Source organism: Giraffa tippelskirchi, chromosome 13 (assembly GCF_054371585.1).
Source record: "Giraffa tippelskirchi isolate mGirTip1 chromosome 13, T2T-mGirTip1v1.2.pri, whole genome shotgun sequence".
Classification (NCBI taxonomy): Eukaryota; Metazoa; Chordata; class Mammalia; order Artiodactyla; family Giraffidae; genus Giraffa; species Giraffa tippelskirchi.
The window spans coordinates 33,729,861-33,749,372 of NC_137287.1; the positions used below are offsets into that span (position 1 = coordinate 33,729,861).

At 54.5% G+C, this 19,512-nt stretch overlaps 1 protein-coding gene across 6 annotated transcripts; it reads right to left on the reverse strand.

The window, feature by feature from the left end:
• Window positions 1-952: 952 nt before the first annotated feature.
• On the reverse strand, window positions 953-19,234 carry METTL22 (methyltransferase 22, Kin17 lysine). Of its 6 annotated transcripts, XM_081559319.1 has the most exons (12): window positions 19,089-19,176; window positions 15,115-15,175; window positions 14,861-15,025; window positions 12,961-13,305; window positions 9,559-9,599; window positions 9,326-9,470; window positions 5,888-5,959; window positions 4,427-4,480; window positions 3,468-3,548; window positions 3,177-3,279; window positions 2,188-2,356; window positions 953-1,059 (listed from the first exon to the last, which is right to left on the reverse strand). In XM_081559319.1, the coding sequence occupies exons 3-12, from the start codon at window positions 14,964-14,966 to the stop codon at window positions 982-984; spliced, it is 1,194 nt and encodes a 397-aa protein (XP_081415445.1). In that variant the 5' UTR covers window positions 14,967-15,025; window positions 15,115-15,175; window positions 19,089-19,176; the 3' UTR covers window positions 953-981. The 6 variants fall into 6 exon arrangements, with proteins under 6 accessions (XP_081415445.1, XP_081415444.1, XP_081415443.1 ...); XM_081559318.1 differs by lacking the exon at window positions 15,115-15,175 and having other exon boundaries at window positions 19,089-19,234; XM_081559317.1 differs by lacking the exon at window positions 15,115-15,175 and having other exon boundaries at window positions 2,060-2,356; window positions 19,089-19,234.
• Window positions 19,235-19,512: the final 278 nt, after the last annotated feature.

Here is a 19,512-nt window from a genome sequence, read left to right on the forward strand (position 1 = left end):
AGAATGTTCTTTGCTGTGGGGGCTGTCCTGTGGTATGGGATGTTTAGTAGCCTCCTTGGCCAGGGGCACCCATCTCCCCGAGGTGTGACAACCCAAAATGTTTCCAAACTTAGTCAAATGCCCCTGGAAGCAAGAGCACCCACAACTGAAAAACACAATCCTAAGCAACAGTTTCTCTGAACAATTAATTCCATAAAATGTACTGAGCCCCTGCTTTGGGCCAGGGTAAGATGGAGGGTAAGACGGCAGGAATGTATTGGTGTGTAAGACACACAGGTCTCTGATTCATGGAGACTTTTCCCTTTCAACAGCCTAAGTCTTCTTAAACATTAAATGGGTCGGCCTAACCAGGCTGCTGACTTACTAGAATAGAGTGGTTGGGAAAATGAAATGAATGGAGACCTGAGAAGCCTGGCCCACCATGTCAGGATAGAAATGGGACCTCTGCTTGGGGGGTAGCGACATGGGCAGGGGTGGCTAGGCTGGAGCTGGAGGGGCATCAGGGGCGGGGCTGTGCTCATGGGGAGGGGGGCAGGGTGGAAAGTGTGCAGGAGCATCAAGGGGGAGGGAAGGTGGGACTCAGCTGGAAAGCAGGAGAGAGAAGGAGGGAAAGAGGTGGTGGGAAGAGTGGAGATGACAAGGTGCGGGGGCGAGATGCAGCAAAGCCCAGGGAAGCGGGTTAAAGACCAGACAGACAGACACCTGCGAGGTGACACACGGTGGAGAGAAGAGGGGAGGGGGGACCAGCCCAGGCTGAGGAAGGGAAATGCCCACGAGGCAGATGGCTGTGGGGGGCCCTGACTCTGGGCAGCCAGGGGGCGGCTTTTACGTCTGCTCCGAACACCCCTGATTTTGGTTATGAAGAGTTAAAACCGTACTGGATCATAGAAGATCCACTTAACAAATTTTTTAAATGATAAAAAATCAATGATAAAATTCTCAAGCACATGACTTTGTGAGCTTTCAATTTTATTAGAAATGTCATGAGAACGGTTGAGAAGCTATCTCTACAGACTTGATGGGGTCCGTCACTGGTTCCACAAAGATCTTCCAGAGTTCCTGCAGCAAACAGAGGGATGGATTCCCAGGTGAGCAAATGAGACTTTAGTTTCACAAAGGGGTGTAAATTGCAAAAGAGAAGCCCCAACAAGATGCGAACACTTGGGCAGCGTGGAAGCTACTGGGAGAGCAGGCGCCCCCTCTGACGGCTCTGGGCTTTTCCGTGGAGGAGCTGCGTGCTGAGTACTGGCATGGATCTGGGAGGCTGAGGCTGCCCTGTGGTCTAAGGGATGAGGATGGCTCAGGTCACACAGCTCCTGCTTCTTGGAGCAGTGTACCCAATGCTGTGCTTGCTGGCAGGACAGACAGTGGGAGCCAGGCCTGGTCTCCACGGGACCAGAGAAAGGGCGGCTGCAGACAAGGGGTCAAGGGAACGAAAGTCCTTGGGATTTCTATGAATTCAGCTCCTGGGAATTTTAAGGGATTTTTAAGGGGATTTTAGACTTTCCAAAATTTCCCCCAGTGCTAGTTTTAAAACTGTAATAGGAAGCGACGTGTCTGTAGGGTTAACCCTGGCTTCCCGAGTAAAGAATCTGCCTGCAGTGTGGGAGACCTGGGTTTGATCCCTGGGTCAGGAAGATCCGCTGGAGAAGGGAAAGGCTACCTACTGCAGAACTCTGGCCTGGAGAATCCCAAGGACAGAGGAGCCTGATGGGCTCCAGTCCATGGGGTCACACAGAGTCGGACACGACTGAGGGACGGAACACACACAGCCGCCATTTCCCGCGGGAACTCACCTTGCCTGGGCAGGGAGCCAGCCAGCACCCGGCACCTGTCATCAGGGTGAGGGCTCAGAGGCCCTCTGAGAGGACCCCGCCTGCCAGTTTGTAGGGCCCTGGGCCATCAGACCCGCCCCTCTAGACCATGAGGCCACACACTGTCACAGTGACAACGCGGTCGTCAGCCCATCCAAGTACTCCCTTCCCCGCCTGCCGGTTTCCCCCCGAGTCCGCACTGCCTGCAGGGAAAGGACATGCCCTAAAGCCGGGTGACCACTCACCCAGCGGGCCCTCATCAGACCTGGAGGGCCCAGCGCAGGTATCAGCGGGGAGAGCTCGGGCCGGGCAGACCAGGATGCTGGCTCATCGCCTCCTGAGCCCGCGGCTGGGAGCCGACGCGCGCACCTACCAGCTGCTCGATGCGCTCGTACACCAGGAGCTGCGGGAAGGAGGCGTCCACTGGCTCCACCGCGAAGCGCAGGCGCCCGCCGGCCAGCCCCTCCAGCCGCCGCAGCCACGCGCGGAAGTGGTCGTAGGCCTCGCACGTGACGTCCAGGTGCCTCAGCGTGAAGTTCAGCCTGTGCACAAGCGGAGCGCGCCGCCGTCACCCCTGGCGCTTTCGGCCCCTCCCGTCCTGCCGGATTTTAAGTGAGCACCTCTGCGTGCTGAGCAGGAAGGTCAGCGACAACCTCCACTCACCCCCGTGCGATGGGGCTCAGAGGGGAGGGGCAGATGTCAAGTTCAAACCAAGTGATCGGGTCCACGAGGTGCCACAGGTCACGGGGACCAAGCAGGTGGGCGTCCTGGGCCTCATCGTGTAAAAGCTGCAGGAGCAGCCGTGCCCAACTGAATGGCTCTGCGCCCGGCCTCGATCGCTGCCACGGGGCCAGTTCTAGAAGCTGCTCGGTTTCAATGTCTGCTGTTTATTCTAAACTGCTTTCAGGAGAGCTGTCGGCTAGCTCATGAATTAGAGGGAAATGTGTGTAGCGGCCCTGCACTGCATCCACCATGAGCGTCACTCCCGCAACAGGAGCCCCAGCGTGTCAGGACGTCCGGTGGAAAGGCCCTTGGGCTGTGAGTGCAGCCGGCTGAGGACAGGGGCGCGGGGCACAGACGGGCAGCGCCTCGGCGGAGCGCTGCAGCCATGCATCCGGGCTCCGGGGCGCCCACGGCCCGGCGGGGCCTGGACGGGCCCCCAGAGCTCCAGCCCCCTGAGGTCTCAGCCTCCTCCCTGTGGCTGTGTGATGGGGGCAACGGCGCCCGCACACATGCTGGTGAGTGGGGGTCACATGAGGTGGCGTGTGTCAGGGACAGCAGGCGCTGGATGAGGAAGGGACGAGGACAACACGGATGGATGCCTCTGGGAGGCAAGGGTGGCCTGGCCCGCGTGGAGCTCACCTCTTCTCCACCGAGAGGATGGCGGTGCAGGTGTTCTTGAGCTTGTGGGCCAGTCGGGAGAGGGTTTTAAACACAGCATCAGTTAGGTCGTCGTCGTAAAACACTGAGGGGAAGAAAACAGGCAAACGTCAGGGAGAAGGATTCCTTGGCGGATCCCAAGGACCCCGGGACGGAATCTGTATGGACGTGAACAGTCACAGCTCAGAAGGGAAGTGGGAGGAGCCGTGGTGGGAGGCCACCCCTGAGGACCACCCCCAAGGACCACGTGCGGTGACGCAGAGGCGCCCTCACCTTCGGCTGCCAGCAGGATGGTGGTGTGGCCGTACAGATGGGAGATGTCCTCCTCGGACCAGCTGAAGGGGACCTCGGGATCTGTGAAAGCGGAAGGACACCATGGGCTCAGCCCTTGCTCCGTGGGCCATCTCACCGAGATGGGCTGCATTGCAGTAAGCTTTAGGAGAAGAAACCGGAGTGGGTGAGCTGGGCACCGCTGGGCAGCCCCGAATCCCAGCAGGAGGTGCCCTTTCTGCTGGGCCTGCCTCAGCCACCAGGGGCCTGACCTGCTGCCTCAGCCGGCAGCCTGAACAGAACAGGGGCCGCCCCTCTGTCCACGGCACTCCTGGCCCCGCAGACTTGCTGTGTGACCCCAAGAAAAGTGCTCCACCTCTCTGGGCTGTGGTGTCCACGCTAGCACGGGCCTGACAAGGCTTCCCTCACAGGACTGTCAGGGAAACCGAGGGACCTCAAGTGCGCTGGGTGCACTCAACGACAATGGTTTTCCTCACCTCACGTCTGACAGGAAAAATTCTTGTACAGAGAACAAGAGCAAAGGTGTGAGTATGAAATAGTCTGTACAAGAAACTTAAAAAGCAAAATTTAGCCATCTCCCCCGCCCAGCGGACCCTGAACCCCCACGAACCGACTCCTGCGGGCAGACGGTCTCAGCCCTGGAGTCCCACAGACGGGTTCGCACCTGCCCGGTACCTGTGACCCTGGGCAGGCACCGAACCTCTCTGAGCACCTGTCCTCCCCCGTGACCCAGGGACTACGGGACAGACGGGACAGCGATGCTGTGAGTCCGAATGACAGAACGAGTGGAGGGCGCCTGGCACGTGGCAACAAGGGCAGCTGTCACTCATCAGCCAGTGGACGCAGGACCCTGCTGGTCAGTCAAGGCCACAAGGCGGATGGCCTCAGGGTGGCGCAAGGAACCACGAACGAACAGGGATCTAAGTGAGGAGGCCACGCACCTGTGCAGAGGTCATCTCTCAGCCAATCCAGTTCCTTGACCTTAACCACACCGCCTGCAAAACAAACGCAAGCAGAATTCCCCAAACGCTGAGCAGTTAGGGAAGATGAACCTCACACACCTCACGATCCATCCATCCCACATGTTTTTTGGTCATGTTCTGTGGCTTGCGGGATTTTGGTTTCCTGACCGAGGATTGAACTTGGGGCCCCAGCAGTGGAAACATGTAGTCGTAACCACTGGACCATCAGGGAAGTCCCCCATCCCGCGTTTTTCCTGTTAAGTGTCAGGCCTGGTGCTGGCCCAGGGAGCAGCCTCACGAAGCACATCCCTGTCCCAGGAGACCGGCAGGCAGCTGATGCTGATATGAAAAGGACGTGCTAGGTGCACAGAGGAGAGGGGCTCTCGCGTGGATGGGGTGTCAGGGAGGGCTTCCAGAAGGAGGTGTTTTATGCATGCTCCTCCCTTTCAGGCCTGCTCTGCCCTGGGCAATCAACAAACATGACACAGGATCCACCACAGATGGGGCCCTGCCCTCAGGGGTGGGAGCTCTAGTGGAATGGCAGATGCCTATCAACTAGTCACACGAACAGATGTCCAAACACAATGGCTCAGGGTGAAAAGGGGAGTCTGTGAGGGGACTGTGACCTTGCCTGGAGGCCTGAGCCTGATTAGGAACTGACAGGACAGCAGAAGGAAGGGAAACAGGAGGAAAGAGCCAAACAAAGGCCCTGAGGGCACCAAGTCTCCAGCCAGGCCAGGGTGTCTGGAGTGGAGGTAGGGTAGGGACTGCCAATGGGCAGGCACCAGACCCCACAGGAGCAAAGGAGCTGGGTCTCTGCTCCAAGAGCAACGCGCAATCTCTGAAGGGTCTGAAGCCTGTGCGACCAGCTGACCCTGTCCGAGTCTGGGAAATACCCCTGGCTGTGTGAGGGAGGGGTGTGGGCAGGTGGCGCCTGCATCAGCAGCTTCCTCTTTCGGGTGGTCAGGCTGATGGGGCAGGGGGGCACCCTGTGCAGAAGGGCATGTGAGGTCAGTCTGTAGCTCACTGGGTGCAGGGCTGGACCGTGCGGCTGTCAGGAGAGGGGGCAGGAGAAGCCGGCTGAGCCAGAGTAGAGGGGGGTCTGGAGCCAGAGGAGGAGCTCAGACTTTGCCCCTGGAAGATGCTCAGCAGCGAGGGAAGCGGTCAGACAAGGAGCTGTGGAGACCCGACAGGGGCCCATGGCCTGTGGGGAGGAGAGGGCTGAGGTGGGCCGCGGCAGCAGCCGTGGGGAGAGAGGAGGAAGGACAGAGCCATCGAGCACCTGCAGGTACACGAGGTCAGGATGTCTGCTCCCTCCACTGTCTGGGGCGTCCGAGGGTGCGGGCAGAACCCCGCCTCCCGGTGCCCTGGTTCTGGGTGCCTGTCCCACCTGCCAGACAGAGGAGTTCCCCTCCCAGGGGGGGACCCACCCGGCCTCACCTCCAGAGGCGAGCAGGTGGCTGTTGAGGGAGATGTTTCGCTGGCACATGGCCAAGAGGTCTGCACCGACATCTGGGGAGACAAAGGGCAGCCATGAAGTGCCGGCCGCGATGGCCCTTCACCATGCTCCGGCCTGCAGAGAGCTCCTGTCCACGGCCCGGTGGCAGAGACGTGCAAAACGGAAACCAATGTTCCTCCCGTGTGTTTTATGCCAAAATGAAGTATGTTCACCTTAAGGCTCTTTCTCATGATCTCTTCCTTAGAGAAGATTGTCCTCGTGGGGCAGACTCTGCATTACAGAGAGGAGGGATGAGAGCTCCCAGCATCTTCAGAGCTCATGAAACACGCATATGCTTCCCGAGTCCACCCTTGATCTTTCTAACGACCCTGAGCTGGCGTCACGGTCCCCTGTCACAGATGAAGTGGCTGGGGCAGAGTCATGTGGTTGGATGGAGCCAGGGCTGGGAGTTGAACCCAAGTACCTCTAGAGCACGGGCTCAGTAGCTGTGGTGCCCAGGGCTTAGTTGCTCCGCGGCATGTGATATCTTCCCAGAACAGGGATCAAACCCATGTCCCCTGCATTGGCAGGATCCTTAGCAGATCCGTAGACCATCTGTAAAGTCTGAACCCAAGCATTTCTGACTCCAAATTGAGCCTCGCTTTTTGACGCCCTTGAAGACGGATGAGCCAGGAGGGCGTCTGGATGTGACTGGTGGGGACAGAGCAGGGTCAGGCGGGCTGACGGCCACGCCCCAGGGCCCTACTCACTGTCGACACCATCGCTTCTCCCCACCCGCCTGCTGCTCTGACCAGGCGGGGATTCCCGCCACTTGAGAACTGAGTTGTAGCTCAGTGAGCCCTGGAGGGGGGCCAGGGCAGTGCTTTGCCAGAATTTGCTTTCAATTAGGACAGAGAGCACGTGGAGGGCACAGGAAGCCTTGTGAATGTCTCTCCTTGCCTCCCTGCAGCCATGAAGCACCCCCGCCATCTCCCCCAAGACCTCCCTGGGACTGGACCACTGTTTCAACCCAGGGACCATGCAGAGCCCAGGGGTGGTGGGGGTGTGGGTCACAGGACACCCTGTCCCTGCTCCTGGGGCTTTGGGAACAGAGAATACTGAGGCATGTGCCTGGCAGCACAGGACAGGATCAGCAGTTTTTAAGCCTTTATGGTACTTTTGTCAGAACATCTCTTGTGGGATTCTAACGTGCCAAGCAGATTTGAGAGGGGCAGTGCTGGCTGAGTGGGGGTGGGAGGTCCAGAGCCCTGGGGCTGCCTCTGCCCTCCACCCCTTGGTCGGCCCCGAGGGGGGTCCCCAGGTGACCGTGAGCCAGCCACCTGACCTCAGCCCCTCCCGCTTGGAAAGAGGGGATGGTGACAGGCTGCCTGGGGTCGCTGTGAGCTTGCAGGTGCTAGTGCTCATGAAAAGGCTTTACTAAGTGTAATATGCTGCCTGCATGCACGCTCTTTCAAGGGGAAGATAACTACTAAGAGATGAGATGCTGGTGTCAGGCTCCAGGGGTGAGCACAGCCCTCGGGCGCTGCTCGGTGGCTGGACTCTGTGAAGTTCACTGGCCATTTACACCCAATTGTCGAGGAGCCAGAGTGGCTTCGCTGCAGACTCCTGACCAGTGGCTGACATAGGGTATCTGAGCAGGATGCCTGCCTCGCAGGCTTCCCCTTTCTCAGCTCAGACGCAAAAGACGGGCGCCACAGAAACATAAACTAAGAATCTGATGAAATGCAAAGTGTTTCAGTAGACACCACTTTCTGCCTAGCAGATATTAAAGATTTAAGAAATAATAACACTAATAATAATCGCCTGCTGAGATCCTACTTTCTTGTAAACTGGTAGACTGCCCCTAAGAAAGCACGCTGGCCAAGTCTGGAGAGTAGCTGGTGGTAATGCCATGTGTCAGTCTGTGGGTGTGATCCCTGATGTTATCATGGTGGGAGTTGGGGGGGGGGTTGCATGGCACTTTCTGTACTGTTCTAGCAACTTTTGTGTGAATCTAATATTATTTCAAAATAAAACTTTTAAAGAGCAATCATTAAGTACATTAACAGTAAGTATAGGCTTCCCTGGTGGCTCAGATGGTTAAGAATCTGCCTACAATGCAGGAGACCCAGGTTTGATCCCTGGGTCGGGAAGATCCCCTGGAAGAGGACATGGCAACCCACTCCAGTATTGTCTGGAGAATTCCATGGACAGAGGAGCCTGATAGGCTATAGTCCATGGAGTGGCAAAGAGTCAGACATGAATGAGTGACTAATACACATCAAAAGCTTAAGAAAGGTCCCACTCACTTCCAGGAATCTGGTTTAAGGATTATCAGCCAAAGATGCACAAAGGTTATTGGTTGCAGTACAAAAGAAAGGCAAAAAAAAAAAAAAAAAAGCCAAACCACATGAAAACAGCCAAAATGTCCAGCAATAGAATGGTTAAAAAAAAAAAGAGAGAGAGAAAAGGGGTGAAATACTGCTTGATCATTAAAAGTTAATTTTTAAAAATTTATTTAATTGGAGGCTAATTACTTTACAATATTGTAGTGGATTTTGCCATACATTGACATGAATCAGCCATTAAAAGTTATTTATAAGTAACTTTTAATGACAACAGAAAATGTGCTTTCTATTTTCCGACATTTTTGACAGGATGAGGCACTGAATATATGTAGTTTCATCTAACTTATTCGGGAACATGTACACACAAAGGAGAAGACTGCAGAATATAATTTACACAGTTAAAAAATAGACTCCGAAGCTTCCCACATATAGCGACTTGATCTGCTTCATTCACCCCAGGTTTCCCATGTCTGGCATGCAGTGACCTGCACACTGTTGACACTATCTGGGGGCTGTGAAATTATGAGGAACTTTTATTTGCTGTTCTACAAATTTTCCATAGAGAGTAGGCAAGATTTCTATAATCAGGAAAAAAATAATAAACTGTCTTTAAGCCTTGTGCTAAGTCATGCCCAACTCTGCAACTCATGGACTGTAGCCTGCCAGGCTCCTCTGTCCATGGGGATTCTCTAGGCAAGAACACTGGAGTGGGTTGCCAGTCCCTCCTCCAGGGGATCTTCCTGATCCAGGATTGAACCTGTCTCTTATGTCTCCTGCGTTGGCAGGCGGGTTCTTTACCACTAGTGCCACCTGTGAAGCCCATCTTTAAGCCTTATTAGAGGCACATTCTTCCTGATTTCCTGAGATGTTTACTCTCTTGAGGGGGTGTGAGCAGAGGTACCAGCCAAGCTGCTGGTCCTGCACCCTGGGGTTGATGGGAAAACAGCAGAGGGTGGAGAAACCAGCCCAGGAGGAGGGCAGAATCAAGAGCTGCCAAGGTCGGATTCCCAGTCTCCCTCCCTCCCTTTTTATACAGTCAGCACACCCTTTGTGAAGAGAACGTTCCCCCCAGCCTGGGATGGCGGGCGTTACCTGTACAATACACGGTCTGCGCCACGGTGGCTGCGATGATGCTGGCCAGCCCGGTGCCCGCCCCGAGCTCCAGCACCGTGCGACCCTGGAAGAGGTCTCGCTGGAACAGGATGTAGTCTGCCAGGAGCAGGGCACCCCGCCACACCTGGAGGGGAGAGGGGCAGGAATGACAGGTGACCTGAGGCAATCAAGAGACCCTGCAGGGCCGCGGGGAGTGGACGGGACCTACCCACCTGCTTGCCAACATCCTCCAGGGGGGTGGCCATAGTGTGCTCTGGATGGGGCAGAAACCAAGAGAGAAGGGCCACCGTGAAGACAGGGATGGACAGAGCACAGACAGGGTGCAGGGGAGGTGGACGACACGGTGGGATGGGGGCTGGAGGCCAGCGTTCTAAACAGCAGCAGAAACAAAGGCCACGCGGCCATCCGCTGGCCTCCAAGGCGGGTGAGCATTCCTCTCCTTCAGATCACTGAAGCCTGGACTCAAGTCTAGACTGCGGCCTGGATACTCCAGTCACAAGAGAACTTGGCCCAACTTAACCACCAACACATACCCCACACTCCACTTGAAGTATTCTCAAACACAGAACACAATCTAGTGCCGGTTACTGGGGTCGGGATGGAGCACAGAACTATGCGATCAAGAAGAAAGAGTGACGGCAAACATTTTTCCTGTTAGAGAAGAACCGGCTCTCGCATCTTTAAGCCAGATGGTGACGGCCAGCAAATCAAATACCAGGACACACGCGCAGCAGGGCAGCTTGGCTCACATCAAACCAAGAGCAGGGAGCAAGGGTGGGAAAACAAACAGCAAAGCCGAAGGGTGGGTGCGTGTCGGTGTGAGTGTGCGTGTGAGAGGCGCCTTCCCAGGGGGCCCTCTTCTCCAGCTGCCTTTGGACCTTCAGTCCAAAGGCCCCACCCCACCTCCTCCCCAGTCTCTGTGGACCCTGCACTGTCCCTGGCCCACTTTCCCTGCCGTGACTCAGGTCCCCCTGCAGAGGGGCCTCATCCCATCTTTCTTGGCCTCCTTCCAGTCTGCCTGGCCAAGCTGGGGGTACCCTCCCACGGGGATCTCGGTAGTCTGAGCCTGGTCTTTTCTCCCAGAGGTACCGTGAACTTCAGTTTTGCCTCCGGCTGCATTTAAGGGGTGCTTGGCTTCCCTTGAGTGAGAATGTGGACTGAGCTCACAGAGCTGAGGGTGACCCAGGCTTGGTCACGGATCTGGCTGGTGGCATGAGTCACTGACCTTCTCAGCACCAGAGCCATGGGTTGCTCCTTCACAAGACGCAGAAATAACATCACCTCATTCGTGGGCTCAAAGGCCTCCCTAACCAGGGTCAAGGGTGGGGAGCTCCTGCCTCATGGGAAAGCCAGTTTATACTTAAACAATCCCAGTGGCCTTGTAAGAGCATAAAAGCCCAGCCCGAAGAACTTTCATGCGTGCTCCTTTGCTCAGCTGTGTCCAAATCTTTGTGACCCCACGGACTGTAGCCCGCCAGGCTCCTCTGTCCATGGGATTTTCCAGGCAAGAATACTGAAGTGGGTTGCCATTTCCTCCTCCAGGGCATCTTCCTGACCCAGGGATCAAACCTGAGTCTTCTGCATTGGCAGGCAGATTCTTTACCACTGAGCCACCTGGGAAGCCCCATGAGAAAGCCCAGGGCTAGCAAAGGGGGTGAGGCAAATAGTCTCAGTGTCTGAGGGGTGCCTGGCCCGTCAGGACAGTCTCCAGACCTGTGGAAACCCAGACTCTCCTCCTCAGCCATCTCCCTCCTCTGCACTCAGACTGGTCCCCAGGAATGAAAGCTCGACAGCAGCTCATGTTTACTTAGCACCTACTATGCGCCAGGCACTGTGCTAAGAGCTCTATGTGGGCCAGCTCCCTCCGTTCCTCACAACCAGGGGAGATTATATCCCTTTCACAGAAAAGGAAACTGAGCTCTGAGGTTAAAGTACTTGTGTGAGTCACAGGCCAATGGAAAAGGCAAGTGACTCGAGATCCAACAGCCCAAGTTCCAGCCCTGCCTCTTCTGCGTTCTCTTTGGGTTCCAGTTTTTTATCTATAAAATAGGGGAAATGCTCATAATTTACTTGGAACTGTGTGTCTGTGAATTCCCAGCTGGTCCATGAATAAATGTTAGATTTTTGACAATAGAACTTTCCAATGTTACGATCACACAACGTGGGTAGGGAACATGGGTGGTGGTGTTGGACAGACCTGGTGTGAGTCTGACTAGCTGTGTGACCTGGGCAAGTTCCTCAACCTTTCTGAGCCTCAGTTCCCTCCTCTGTGAAATGGGAATACTCATCCCTGGGAGGGCCACAGGGACTAGAGATAATCCAGAGAAAACAGAGAAGGGTCCCCACCGGGTGATCTAGAACCAGTGTGCTGGGGACCTGCAGACGCTCAGTCACTGTCTGCTGGACTGCTGACCAGGTTGCCATCAATCCAAGTTGCTGTTCTATTAGGGTTTTTGAGAGAGTCCAGGGGACCCCATGCCCCTGACCTGGGCCAATATTGAGGGAGGCCTTCACCTGGGACCTCAGGCACCACCTGGACTCTGGATCTCAACGAACAGAATCAAATCAGAGCTCTTCCCTGCAGATGAGTAGGGCTGGGGTGGCTGGAGCCCTGCCTGTGGAGACGGTCCACATGGGTTCAGAACCTCCCTCACTGGCCCCAAATTGTACAGCCTCAAGCCTGTCACTTCCTCATCTGAACTACCCCCTAGAGGAGCTGTGAAGACCACGTGAGGTGATGAAGGTGAACATCAAAACACAACAGGTGCCCCACCACTGCTGGCTTCCTTCCTGTCCTGGCCACTTTCCACTCCTGGCATTTCCAGAGATCAAAATCCCTGCTTCGCCAATGCCCTCTGCCCTGACCTCGGGCAGGTGTGGACGCTCTGGGCCCTGCCTGAGGGCCCACTGAGATCCCCTTCCGCTCCACCTCTCCTGCCGCTGCCATCTGCATTGCCCCTCTAGCTTCTAGCTCCCACCCCTTGGGCCATCTGATCGGTCCACCCGCTCCTCCAGGTTGCCTATGGACCTACTTCCCTCTTCGTCTTCCTTTGCCCTGATCCGGTTCTGGAATCTGCCAGGGCTCCCTGCTGCCTGCCCCTGCTGGCCCAGTCTTCCACCAACAACCCACAGCCAGGCAGCTGTGTGGGCTCAGAATGCTGACGCAGGTGGCAGCAGCAGCAGCGGCAAGGCTTTTGGAACACCTGACTGCCGAGCTGGGACTCGTACTATGACAACCGGGAACGTGTCAGCCAGGGAAGCAGGGGAGGGGCAGGCCCTCCGGGACGGAGGCTGCGCTCGAGCAGAGGTTCGCAGGTGAGGAAGCACATGGAAGGTGAGGGGGTCAGCGATGGTGGGAACTGAGGCTAGGGAGGTGGGCAGAGCTAAGCTGAGCACATGGACTGTGTCCTGAGGGCAATGGGAGTCACTAAGGAGTCAGGAGTAGGAGGGGGATCAGACCACGTTTTGGCATGCTCCCCAGCGGGCTCCAGTGTCTGTGCTCCGGTCCTGCTGACCCAGCCCGCCCTGCGATGCCTGGACCAGCCCACGCTCAGGGGGCCATGTGCCCTGACCCACTGCGGCGCTGCCCTGGCGGCAGGTGAGTGGCCGTTTACCTATTTTGATGATATTGTAGGGGCTGCTCTCTGCGGCTTCATCTCCCAGAACGTCGTCTTCCTCCTGCATTAGGATCATGGGATGTACCTTGTCTCTCGGAGGCCCCGGTGGCTCGGAGGCAGAGGCAGCCCGGGGTCTTCTCACGACGTCCAAGTCCCCGTCCTCGTCCAGCTGAGCTGCCAACCCCTCTGAGGTGGTGGTGTCAGCCCCCGCCTGGAGGGAGGCCCCCACACGACTGCAGATGCCACTGGTGGGAGGGTTCCCCTCTGTGTGATCGCCACCCTCGGCCCCTGAGTCAGTCTGAGAGTCTTGGTCCCACAGAAGCTTGAACTGGGACAGGAAGACTGAAAGGGAAACACACAAGCAGAGATTTCCTTTTGTATTTCCTTTCCTCAATTTTCACCTGGAAAGAGTTTTAAAGGCTGGGTGGGGGGAGAGAGGAAGAGACAAACAAGGTCCTACTGCATAGCAGAGGGAACTATGTTCACTGTCACATAATAAACCACAGCGGAAAATAAAAAAAAGGGCCAGGTGGAGACATCGTGACGGCGGCAGAAAAGGCCCGTGTGATTCGGCTGTGAAGTTGTGGCCTTCAGAGCAGCCACATTCTGACCTACATTGCAGGCACTCAGCTCAAGTGCTCTCATTTACTCCTCACAGCAGCCATGAACACAACAGTGTTGCTCCATTTTACAGACGTGGAAACTGAGGCTCAGAAGTTAAGTGAGCTGACCAAGGTCACGCAGCTGTGGGTAAGCTGAGGCAGGATCCAAATTCAGTCTCTCCGACCCCTGGGCCATTGCCCTCCTTGCCATACTGTCCTGCCTTGAGGTCTGGAGTCTGGGACACGGATGCCGGGTCCCTCACCACCTGGGGCCCAGAGAGTCACTGGGACAGGTTTTGGTAAGAGTACAGTGCCAGGCTGGAGGTAGGGGCTGCCAGGACTTGAGTGGACAGTCCCCGGCCAGAGTCCTCCCGGCCCCTGCTGTATGACCCCCAGGGCAAAGAGCTCATCTGTTCTGAGCCAGTTTCCTGAATCCTGGAATCCACGAGGGAAAGGGAGAATGACTAATTGCAACAGAGCAATAAGTAAACACAGGGTGACATGAGCTGGGGAGGGTGGCCACGGAGGTCCCGGGAGGTGAGAATGTTCTGGGCAGAGTGAAGAGCAGATGCAAAGGTGAGGAAGTTGTGTGTCTGGTGTGAGGGACAGAAAGGACCTGGAAGTGGCTGCAGGGCATTGATGGCGGGAGAGAGAAGTGAGGACACTCGGGCAGGAGCCTGGATCTCAAAGGCCGAGGACTCTGGTTTCATTCTGAGAGCACGGGAAGCCACTGGAGGGTCTGAATCTGGGCAGTGGTGTGATCTGCATTTTTCAAAAGATCCCCTGGGGCACTTCCTTGGTGATCCAGCAGCTAAGATTCTGCACTCTGAGTGCAGAGGATCCCAGTTTGATCCCTGGTCAGGGAACTAGATCCCGCATGCGGCAAAGAAGATCAAACATCCTGTATGCTGCAACTTAGACCCGCGCAGCCAAATAATTAAATAAAAATAAATATTAAAAAAAGAGAAAAGATCCCTTGGGCTAGAGGAGTTGGGGAGGGTGTGTGGGAAGAAAACCAGGGGGCCCTGGTTGGGGGAGCCAGCCTGGGAGAGGGCCACGTCTTTCCGACTGGTACGTGGGCTCCCCGAGGGCAGAGTTCAGCCTATTCCCTCCACTTTCCCAGCATCGCAGCCGGCCTGGCACACGGCAGGTGCTCGAGAAAGCTGAGGGGCTTACTCTGTGAGACAGGGGCTCCGAAGAAGTGCTGCGAGGGTAAGTCAGACAAGCCAGTCCTCCCCGTCCTTTCTGTGAGGACGCAGAAAACACAGTGGGCTCCTGGGGCGTGGGCACCTTACCCGGCTGCCCCATGCCGTTCAGCCGCACCATGAGGTGCCTCTTGTTTGGGGTATGCAGGTGGACATCTGACAGCACGGTGTTGCTTCTGAATGTGATCTCGTCCATGGTGGGCACGGGAGCTGGTGACCATGGCCGGGCTGCACACTGACCAGGGACGGCAGCACCTGAGGGGTGAGAGCAAGTCCTCAGACAGCAGCTCCCAGAGGGAAGCGGTGTGAATGACCCATCCAGGGGGCAGAGCGCTCCGGCTCACCCTGAAGAAAGGTTTCTCTTTTCAATCCTCTCGTAATCCTGCAGGTGAAAGTCTCAGAGCCCTGGCAAGAACATAAACAGAACTATTACTCTGTTTTGCACTGTGTTCATTTTCATGGTAACCTTTTATATATGGCAAGGGATCCAAATTTCCATTTATACTGAAACAGTTTTCCTACCCTTTTTATTTTTTCCCATCTTTTTGTTATGAAGAATTTCAAATACTAGCAGGTTGAGGGCACAGCATAATAAACAGCTATATACCCACTGCTTAGATTCAATGATCATTCACACTCTGTCATATGTGATCAATCAATCTATCTAGGTTTTTTTCTCCCCTGAACTGAGCACCTTCTAGACATCATGACATCTTAACTCTAAATAATTCTTCAGCATCTGTCTGTTTCATAAGAACATGCTTCTACATAACCAAAAGACCACTAGCAGACCTGAGGTAACTAACAATTCCTTTACATCATTTAAAACCCAGTTCATGGTCAGTTTTCTCCATTAGTCACACAACTGTCTCTGGCAGCTAGTTTTTCCTAAACCAATATTTAATCACAATTTACATGTCACATTTAGTAGTTTTTTCCCTATAATCTTTTTCTTCCTAGAAATTGACTCCAGCTGTCCACATACCATTTGTTTTAAAATCTTCTTTTTAAACTTAAAAAAAAGTGAGTGGATTTAAAGCAAAATCAATGAAAGGAATCATTGTACAGGTGATATACAGGTTTGAAAAATTATGAAGGTGACCCAGAAATAACTAAAATTTTGAAAACCATGCTGGGGGCAAAGTGGTTAAAAACAGGAAGGCTTGGACTATGGAAGACAGTATGGAGATTCCTTAAAAAACTAGAAATAAAACCACCACATGACCCAGCAATCCCACTCTTAGGCATATACCTGAGGAAACCAAAACTGAAAAAGACACACGTACCCAATGTTCATTGCAGCACTATTTACAATAGCTAAAACACGGAAGCAACCTAGATGGCCAGTGACAGATGAATGGATAAAGTTGTGGTACATATATACAATGGAATACTACTCAGCCGTAAAAATGAACGCATTTGAGTCAGTTCTAATGAGGTGAATGAACCTAGAGCTTATAGAGTAAAGTAAGTCAGGAAAAAAATATTATATACTAATGCATACATATGGAATCTAGAAAGATGGTACTGATGAAATTAGTTGCAGGGCAGCAATGGAGACACAGACATAGAGAACAGACTTATGGACACGGGGAGGGTGGAGAGGGGAGGAAGGAGAGGGTGGGATGTATACAGAGTTAACATGGAAACTTACATTACCATATGTAAAACAGACAGCCAATGGGAATTTGTTGTATGACTCAGGGAACTCAAACTGGGGCTCGGTAACAACCTAGAGGAGTGGGATGGGGAGGAAGGTGGGAGGGAGCTTCAAGAGGAGGGGACATAAGTATACCTGTGGCTGATTCATGCTGATGTTTGGCAGAAACCAACATACACACACAAAAATAAACTTTTCTAAAATGTGGGAAAAACAAAACAAAACAGGAAGGCTTGGGACTTCCCTGGCAGTCCAGAGGTTAAGACTCTGCACTTCTAACGCAGGGGGTGAGTTTGATCCCTGGTCAGGGAACTAAGATCCCACATGCCATTAAGCTTGGCCAAAAAAAAAAAAAAAAAAAAAATCCAGGAAGGCTCTTCCTCCATCCAAATGTTCCACCTCATCAAAAAGCATCAGACAGCGGCAGCATGTGGACAGAGCCTAGGGCTGTGATGCTGGGCGGAGCAGGTGCTAAATCTTGTCTCCAACCTCCTCATTGTGTGACCCTGAGAAAATTACTTCACCTCTCTGGACCAGTTTCTTCAGCTATATCTATACTCTCAGCTTGCAGGGTTGAGAGCCAGCAGGATGTGGAGGATGTGTGTCACGCACTGAGCAGAGTCCCTGGTGCAGACAATTTTCTTGTCTTCGGGTTGGTTTCAGGTGTTTGACACAAACCTGCCACAATCCCTGACCCCTGATAGGAACCACTCCTATCTGGATAGATGTGTGCATGAGTGGTGTGCCCCACAAATGTCATGAAACCTCTTGGGCCTCCATTCCTTCAACTGGAAAATGGCATCATCATAAGCCACAGTCTATAATCTGAGTCCACATAACTGGAGTTCCTACATTTAAGCACTTGCCACGGAGAAGCAAAAGTACCAACACAAACGTTTTCTATAAAAGAGTCACTCCATGCTGGCTTTAGTCTCTGTGCTGGCTTTTCTATCTGACACGATAAGCCAGCACAAAGCAAGTGGGTTGTGAGGTGAAGCTGTGAATCTGATAAATGGATGCAAGATTTCATGGTGTCAATGAAAGTGATGCAGGAGAAATGCTGGGGATGGGTGGGTGGGGAGGGTTGTTGCCTCACAGGCAAAAGCCCTCAAACAATGAGGACTGGAAAAATTAGGATGGATCCACGAAGAGGATCCCGTCTAAATACAGTGTGGACCAACCATGACCAATCGTTTTAAAGGCAGATTTGGCTCCCTGAGGGCTGAAAGATGTAACACTGCAGTTATACACTAATACTTTTAAATATAGACAAAAAAATAAGCTCGTATTCTTAACCTGCAGTTGAAATTTCTCCCGTTCAAGTGCTAACCAGGCCCGACTCTGCTTAGCTTCTGAGATCAGACAAGATCGGGCACGTTCAGGTGTATGATTGTAAACTTGTTGAAATTTCTATTTTGAAATCCAACCTGCCGGGGCCTTCCAGGAAACACACCCTACAATGGAGTACTAGGTAAAGGGGAGTCCCTTTAAGGGGCTTTTCCTAGAACCAGATCTCTGGGAATTACAGGGGCAGCTTGGACCTGTCTCAGGGTCTATGTGAGCATTAAACAAGACAATGATCACTTTCAGGGTTCAAAACATAGTAAGTGCTCAACTTCCCCAGTGACTCAGCTGGTAAAAAACCTGCCTGCCAGTGTAGGAGAGGCAAGAGACGAGGGTTTGATCCCTGGGTCGGGAAGATCACCTGGAGAAGTGAATGGCTCCCCACTCCAGTATTCTTGCCTGGAGAAATCCAAGGACAGAGAGGAACCTGGTGGGGCTACAGTCCATGGGGTTGCAAAGAGTCAGACAGGACTGAGTGACTTACACTTTCACTTTCATCATTATAGCATTGATAAGAGTAATTATTAAAGGATGTGCTGGAAGATGGGAAAAGGCAATAGTCAGTTTCTCTACTTAGGAACAGCTGACTCACGGTCTCAGTCTGGGAATTCTGGGGCTGGATGGGCTTCAGTCCCCTCTCCTAACTGGGGAGGAGGGAAAGGACATTCCAACTGCAGATGGGACCTCCGCTCCCTCCTTCGTGCTGCAGCTTCATCTCACAAGAGCTGCTGACAAGCGTCCTTCATTCTTCTAGGCTATGGGAGCCTGACGCAGACGCTGTCATCCTAACCCTGTCAGGGCTGCCCGCTAAAAGCAGTTTGCCGGGATCTGGGGGGTCCTGCCTGCTTCCCAGGCTCTCTCTCTGCCGGGTGTTACACGGTCATCAACGACCGGGAACTGGGTGCGATTCCGGAGCCGAGGCCCAGGGCTGGGGGGCTGAGGCTTGGCCCCGGCCACGGCGCGGGTCAGAGTCAGGGGTTCTAGGGTCCTCGGTCCTTGGGGCTCTTCCTTCCCTCTGTCATGCCGCCTCTGAGAACTCCAGCTGGAGGGCTAATCATGCCCTTTCAAGGGGGAGTCACAGCTCGTGCATCGTCGTCCCTTCCTAATCCGACACCCAGGGGGCTGCTTGGACCCCAGACGGAAACCCACAGGCAGGCATGGACTCCTCAGCCCAACACCCTCGCTTAGGGAAACTGAGGCTGAGTGGGGACTCAGGCTTCAAGTCCGTGGGGGAGCCGGCGCTTCAAGGCCAGGTTCGGTGCCAGAAGGCCTCCTGCAGCCTTCTCCGTGCCGCCGCTCCTCCAAAAGGCTTACCCGCCGCCGGCCGAAGCCCGAAGCGTCCCCCGACCCTCTCACCACAGCTCTCAGGCGGCCGCCATAGTGGGATGGCCTGCGCAGGCGCGGCCCCACCCCCCGCGCGCCCGCCTCCCTTGCGGTGCTTCGTGGCCACGCCCATCTGCCGAACTGCGCGTGCGCGCCAGCGTTGCCGTCTGGGGCAGCCCGGAAGAATCTCGTTTCTTATGGGCACAGGTTTGCTCTCATCTGCCCGGGTTTGGCAGTATGGTGGATGGCCTGGGTGGGATGGACCTGCGAGTGCGGGAGCCGTCACATAACTCGCTCAAGGTCACCCAGCTAAGTGGCGAGGCTTGGATTCGAACCGAGTAATAGGGCTCTAGAGCCTGCGCTGTTAACCTATGCTGCTGCTGCTAAGTCGCTTCGGTCGTGTCCGACTCTGTGC

Bases quoted from the DNA above. Each gene is read 5' to 3' on its own strand.
- METTL22 (XM_081559317.1), bottom strand. From the start codon at position 19,230: ATGGGCGTGGCCACGAAGCACCGCAAGGGAGGCGGGCGCGCGGGGGGT. The intron at 9,471-9,558 runs GTGGGTAGGTCC...TCTCCCCTCCAG, and splicing joins TGGAGGATGTTGGCAAGCAG to GTGTGGCGGGGTGCCCTGCT. The intron at 5,960-9,325 runs GTAACGCCCGCC...TTGTCTCCCCAG, and splicing joins GCAGACCGTGTATTGTACAG to ATGTCGGTGCAGACCTCTTG.